This window comes from Lipotes vexillifer, unplaced genomic scaffold (genome assembly GCF_000442215.2).
Source record: "Lipotes vexillifer unplaced genomic scaffold, Lipotes_vexillifer_v1.1 scaffold231, whole genome shotgun sequence".
NCBI lineage: Eukaryota > Metazoa > Chordata > Mammalia > Artiodactyla > Lipotidae > Lipotes > Lipotes vexillifer.
The window spans coordinates 2836990-2844368 of record NW_006791822.1 but is presented as its reverse complement, the minus strand read 5'-3'; the positions used below and the strand labels follow the sequence as shown (position 1 = coordinate 2844368).

General features: G+C 39.0%; 1 protein-coding gene across 2 annotated transcripts in view; it reads right to left on the bottom strand.

Annotated features, from left to right (window-relative positions):
* PDE5A (phosphodiesterase 5A) overlaps positions 1-7379 on the bottom strand; it is a 145998-nt gene that overhangs the window by 74612 nt on the left and 64007 nt on the right. For both annotated transcript variants that reach the window (XM_007464845.1, XM_007464846.1), the window contains exons 4-5: positions 4050-4121; positions 2284-2373 (exon numbers count right to left, since the gene is read on the bottom strand). In XM_007464845.1, the coding sequence (XP_007464907.1) occupies positions 2284-2373; positions 4050-4121 (162 nt within the window). The remainder of the gene's footprint in view (positions 1-2283; positions 2374-4049; positions 4122-7379) is intronic.

The window sequence follows — 7379 nt, the reverse complement described above, 5'->3', positions numbered from 1 at the left end:
GCGTCCGGAGGCTGTGCTCCACAACGGGAGAGGCCACAACAGTGAGAGGCCCAAAAAAAAAAAAAAAAAAAAAAAAAAAAAAAGAGAGAGATAATGAAAAAGAATTACATAAAACCCAAGGGCTTAAGTCTCCAGACTGAAAGGAATGACCAAGTACCAGCATGATGAATGAAAAAAAGAATCATGTGGTGAAATTGTTACAAAAGCAACAATAAATAAATAATCCAAAAAGCTTATAGAAAAAAAAAAAGCACCAAGAATCAGAACTATATGAATGCTAGTAGAAGACAGTACTACCTTTAAATTCTGAGAAACTAATTTTTCAATGCAGAATTTTATACCCAGCCAAATTGGTAGGATGGTACAATAGATATTTTCATACATGCAAGGACTCAGAGAGCTCACCTCACCAATACTGGTTCTCAAGTAGTTAACTGAGAATGCGCTACACTAGAACAAGGGAGTAAACTGAGAAAAAAAGAGTTCTGGGATCCAGTGGATAAACAGTGGAGTCTTTCTAAGAAAGCATTGAAGGAAAGTTCTATGATGACCCCTCTGCAGCAGGCATGGGGAAAAATAGTTTTGCTTGAAAGAAGAAAGAGAGAGAACGTCAATTTGAGGATTCTCCATGAAAAAGAACTCAAGAGATGCCTAAATAATGGAGAGTTTGCAGGGGGAGGGGGACCAGCAACATGAGGCTACACTAGAGCAAACAGTTCAAGGAAAAAAGAAGAGATTTCAGAAACAACAAGAAAAACTAAGTTATACAACAAAGGTAATATGAACAACAACATTTACATAATTAGTAAGAACAACATTTACATCACGGTACTTATAAACACTTTATTTTAAACTGCAACTTTAGAATTAACCTAGACAAAGCTTTAGAAAAGTCAAGCATGGTTGTAGCACAATACCAGATCTTCCTCGATTTATGATGGGGTTACATCTTGATAAATCCATTGTTAAGTTGAAAATATTTAAATTTGAAAATCTGTTTAATACACCCAACCTACTGAACATCACAGCTTAGCCCAGCCTACCTTAAACATACTCAGAACGCTTATATTAGCCTACAGCTGGGCAAAATCATCTAACACAAAGCCTATTTTATGATAAAGTGTTGAATATCTCATGTAATTTATTGAATACTATACTGAAAGTGAAAACCAGAATGGTTGTGTGGGGACAGAATGGTTTTAAGTGTATTGGTTGTTTACCCTCGTGATGGCGTGGCTGCTGGGAGCTGTGGCTACTGCCACTGCCCAGCATCATGAGAGAGTGCCATGACATATATCACTATCCCAGGAAAAGATCAATATTAAAAATTCAAAGTATGGTTTCTACTGAATGTGTATAGCTTTCACACCATCGTAAAGTCGGAAAATTGTAAGTTTAACCAGTGTAAGTTGAGGACCATCTGTATATATGTTATCAATGTGGGCAATATAAGTGAAAAAGTCCAGATAGGAAAAGCAGAGGTAAGGAGTAGTAATTGGGAAGGAGAGATGAAGGATGCTAAGATCATCATTTTATAAAGCATGAAATAAGAGATGATATCTCTATCAGTGTTCTACAGTGTTTCCTGAGCTTATTCCCATGCTTCTAGAAGTTCTCTACAATAATTTTCACATTTTGTATCTTTTTTTTTTTTTTTTTGTGGTACGCGGGCCTCTCACTGCTGTGGCCTCTCCCGTTGCGGGGCACAGGCTCCAGACGCGCAGGCCCAGCGGCCATGGCTCACGGGCCCAGCCGCTCCGCGGCATGTGGGATCTTCCCGGACCGGGGCACGAACCCGTGTCCCCTGCATCGGCAGGCGGACTCTCAACCACTGCGCCACCAGGGAAGCCCCAACATTTTGTATCTTTTGTTTTAATATGAATAATAAAATACAGAAGCATATTCTGAAAAAAAAAAGAGATGATGTCTCTAATTGATAGAATAAGAACTAAAACTCTTAATATTATACGCACAACTCATCCAGTAACTTTAAACAGTGACATAAAAATACTGGTACCATAATGGCAAAGTAAAGGGTGGTATAAGGTAAATAAATCTTCATCTGTTAACAGTGATAAAGCAACAGCTCATGGAAAATACAAAATGGAAAAAATAACTATTAGAAGAAACAGTTCAAATATTTAGAAATTGAATCTGCACGGTTTGGATTTCTAATGATATATATATATATATATATATATATATATATATAAAACTTGGATAACAATTTAACCATTTTTTAAAAAAGAATTTCTACACTCTCCCTTTAGTCATCAGACTTGCCTGATTTCTCTTATTCTCCAGCAGTGAAGTCTCATAGAGTTGAGCATTATGAAGAACAATTCCACAAAATGCCAAGTAAGCAGCAAAGTCCTAGAAAACAGGCAAGACAACAGCCAAATAAGAACCGTCAATAACCTGTCTTGTTATATTGCTTGAAACACAAACAACATTCAAAAATATTTACAGTTCAAATAAATATTTGGAAGCGAAAACAGCGTAGATGTTTATTCTGCATAAAATTAGGAACTGATGCAAAGCAACTGTTAGCTAAATGGTACAACCAGTAGATGACAACTGTTAACACAGTCTCCTAAAGTCATACAGTAGTTGGAAATTAGCAAAGAGAAAGAGAGGAGACACAGATCTCTTTACACCATGTGAAACTGAAATTCACTCTATGCAAAATTTGGTGTAGTCTCTAAATGATATTAAGACTTGGGTTTAAGCTAAGACCATAAAAATAGCCTGTAACTTATTACTGGGGCAAACTGAAAGCTCACAATCTTGTTAGGAGAATATTGGCAATAATATTGCCAATATTAGCCCCATACTAAATTGCAAATTTAGTATCAGTTTAAATATATCATTTTAAAGATGATATATCACCCTCATTATACTACACGAAGGTGATGTGCTCACAATTACACTAATTATTGATGAAAGGAAATCCTTACATGGCATACTTTATTCACAATCATGAATTTATTTCGCCAAGAGATGATACAGCCTAAGAATGCAAATCTTTCAAGAGGGGTTTACATTAATGGACTATAAACAAATAGTGGAATAAATAGCAAATCTAGAACCATGTTCCCCGCCAAATATCCTCAGGTGTCATTAATGGAATAGGAGACTAGATGTCTATTACACTAATTTAAAAAGGTACTTGCTATGTTCTGAAGCAATTAAGACACAGGGACCAACACTAGTGCCAACACAGCCTACAACATGAGACAAAAATAACTCTGTCTTGTTGGAATGTCTTCCAAAAGCTCCTACTAATTTTCAGGGGAGCGAAAGAAATAGCAATGGGCTTGATATACATGGGCTTGATATACATGGAGTGGGCTCCATGATATACATATAATTGCATATTCAAGGAGAGAAATAACAAGACCTACTGACAGAATGAAGTTATAAACAGGTTTAAGGGCTTCTGTCCTTAAAAGGAAAGCATGTCGATGTGGTGTGAGGAATGTATTCCTTCAGAGTTGGACGAGAAGGGTAATAAAATAATGCTGACTGCACTCTTTCTGAAGCTAAATTCACATCATTTAGCCTGAATTCACACCTTGGCACCCCACCGTCTGCGTGCAAAGCTTATAAAACATTCTGCATTTGCTTCACCAGGAGGCAATTCTAATTTTAAGCTGACCTGGAGCACTGAACTTGGAGCAGTGCTTTAGGGATTTTAAGTAAGGTTGAATTTCTTTATAGCAGTGCTGAAAGGTAAATGAGAGAGTTAGAACACTGTATCACCCTCCTGATGGCCGCAACATGCACACAGCCCCGGGGGAGGCCTGGTGGCATGGTGAGGAGGCAGTGGGGACGGGGTTCTGTTGACTGAAGACCACAACTACTCCACAACTCAGGTCAGCACTGATTTAGCCAGAGGCAAGAGACACTTTTGAACATTTCGGATCATTTTAAACCATAATGTTTTTGTGATCAACAATTTCAGCAATCACTAATTCCAGAGGTCTATACAACTCTAAAGAGAAAGCATCTTCCTAAATTGAGATCATACCAGACCCAAGTTTTGGTACCTTTTCATCTTTTTCAGTGAATGTCCCACCATTTCCTGATTTCTTGTTGATGGCCTGGGCTACACCAACAACCTGGTATAAGAAGAGAACACTGGTAATTTCGTTGACTGAAATTATTGGTATAAATTCACCAAAGCGTGTTTACAGAATAATTTCTACATGTGCTTTAAAATAACGATAAGCTACAAAATCAAAACAAACCCCACAGCATCTGAACTAGTCCTGTATCATTTTGTACATTCTTTTTTTCCTAATAAGAGTTCAAATGTTTCTAACTTCTTGGGTCCCAAACTATATTTGATTCTGGGATTTCATGCTGCCCTGTGAAAGAAATTATTGGCAATCACTTTTTATGTGAATATTTTTCATGGCTTTTGAATAAAAAATAAACATTAAATTTATATCACATTTCAAATAGAATATATGATTAAATGAACATTTTATATCGGTTTTAAATATAATATTTCAAATGGGCTAAATGATCTTTTACTAAAAATGAAATAGGACCAATGGCCAGTCACAGAATTTAAAATGCAGGAGGACCAATTAGGGTAAAAATTCTTAATGTAGGGTTGTTGTCCAACTTCTTTTGAAATTTCTGAACTTGAAAATTATCTTACCTTCAATAGACTTACTTTGGTGGAAAGAAGTTTTATTGAAAAACAGACTGAGTCTTATTTCAAATCAGAAGGTGTTTGAAAGATAAACTACATCTTAAGAAGACTGAGCTAAACTCTGGGAATATGTCTTAAGTTACCACAACACACTTAGCAAGACTTTTAAGAACCTTCTCATCTTCCTACTTAAAAGTATATTTTACTTACCCGTTTAGTTCCAACTTGAAGTTTGTGTTATTACTTTATTAGTCTTTTAAAGACCTTCAACTTACTTTTTTTTTTTTTTTTTTTTTTTGCGGTACGCGGGCCTCTCACTCTTGTGGCCTCTCCCGTTGCAGAGCACAGGCTCCGGACGCGCAAGCTCAGCGGCCATGGCTCACAGGTCCAGCCGCTCCGCGGCATGTGGGATCTTCCCACACCGGGGCACGAACCCGTGTCCCCTGCATCGGCAGACGGACTCTCAACCACTGCGCCACCAGGGAAGCCCTGTTCAACTTACTTTTGCTTCCTCTTTACTACTTATAAATTCTACTTGTTTCCTCCTTCTACAATATAATATCAGTGTAAAAAGCTATTATCCTCTAAATGGTTATACTTTAGAAATATAAAGTCCTGAGTTTTATGTGGATGGTCGATCCTTTTTTCTCAGCTCACTCTAGCCCGTTAGCTTTAAGAAATGGATATAAAAAATGCCCTTCCAAGATAGCAGAGCAAGGACAGAGAAATACATTCTTGTCTGACGTAGTTTTCTGTTCTCAACACGTTTCCTCCCCACCCTACGACTGAGTAAAGAGATGTTGATTTTAAAAAGCAGAATCATCCAATTATCCTGTACCTATTTTACACTCTTTAGCTCTTGGCTAACAGATTTCTCGATGATGCTCCAATCTCAATGACAAAATGCCTACAAAAGCTTTTGTCTAAGGTCAAAACGTCTGGACTGCAGCCAGGCACATTCACTTGAATATAACTGATGGGAGCCTCTTGAGGGTCACTGGGGTCTAATACATAGTGCTACCAGTATAACTTGGTGATTTCATTTTAAGCATTCGTTCATTTACTCAACAAATATTGTGGTGACCACCGTGCACCAAAGAGTGATAAAAACTGGGAGCAAGGCTACCCGGAAGGAGCTCAAGAATCAAGAATGGGTGATACATAAACATATATTTACAGCACACGTATGATCACTTTGATGATACAGGCACCCACAGATTGTTAAGAGCACAGAAGGGAGACCAAATATGCATAAAAGAGAAGGTTTCTCAGAAATGATGACATTTGAGTTTTTATTTGTCTTTAATAAATGGTTTGATAAAAGAAAGAGTTAAATTTTTAAATCTTCATTTTAAGGAAGAAGAGATTAAAACAGATAAAGAGACTGTTATGCAAACCTTCTCAGATAATTATACAGTATTAAAAGAAGCGTGTATTGATGTGCTGTTTATACCTGGAGCCGTGTGAGTCAATGTACTACAAGCAAGACGATTTTCAACCAATACAACACTGTTCACGTAGTTCAATAACTTCTCCATTTCGAGAATTTCTATTTGATTCTTTTCTCAAACCCGCCTCTTCCTCCTCCTCCCCCTCTTCCTCTTTCTTTTTTTCCTTTAAATACTAGTGCCAGCTGTCCTTCATCTCTTAGAACATACTGAGTTTTGAGTGTAAGTTCACCCATAGCAGGGACTGTTTTCCATGGGAGCCCCATGTCCCCTGAGTCATGAAGTGTCAGGCATAGCGACTTGCTGCTTGTCTGGCACTGCACTGGTGGCATGAACTTGAACTCCATACCCTGTGGGGCACAAGCCCTGCTCTCATGGCTCACCAGTGTCTCTTCTTTGTCTCGCAGCTGCAGGCAGAGGCAAGCTTTCCTCGTTGCTGAAAAGTTTTCCAGGCCTGGTTCCACGGATGGAAACTTCACAGACCTAGGCCTCCCCTGGGAGTTTAGTTTCCCCTCCCTGCCCTCACCCGTGCCTGTGGAGGGGACGCATCACCCCTGCCTGCAGATGTTACCCGCAGGCATTCACCCTACCATCCTGTATCTCACATCTCCGAAGCCCATCTGGACTTTGGTGATTCACCCTGCTTACCTTGGGTTCCCCTCTTTGTTTCTGATACCTGGGGATTTCCCTTTCTTGAGCTCATCTGTAATTTTTAAAATCACTTTTGGTGAAATTTTATTCTCTACTTGTTTGCAGAATGGGGAGGTGGGTGGTGTTCTGCACCTGTTCAGTCTGGCAAACTGATCAGAAGTCTTATTCACAGGCTTTAAACCCTACTTTGTACCCCCTGAACACCAGCTCTTTACTATATTTAATTTTGTCCCCCTAACATTAGAGCAAGATATTAATCATTAGGCAACTTCATGGAATGAAGACTTCCAGTGAAGAATTTTTCATCCTTTTCGGTGACCAATTATTTCTCTCACTAGTAATTTTATAGATTTAGATATTAGAGGTTAATTTGTTTAAGGGATGATTATTTAAATATAATTAATTTTTTTTAAAAAAACAGGCAAGTTCTGGGCTTCCCTGGTGGCACAGTGGTTGGGAGTCCACCTGCCGATGCAGGGGATGCGGGTTCGTGCCCCGGTCTGGGAGGATCCCGCGTGCTGTGGAGCGGCTGGGCCCGTGAGCCATGGCCGTTGGGCCTGCTCGTCCGGAGCCTGTGCTCCACGATGGGAGAGGCCGCAGCGGTGAGAGGCCCACAT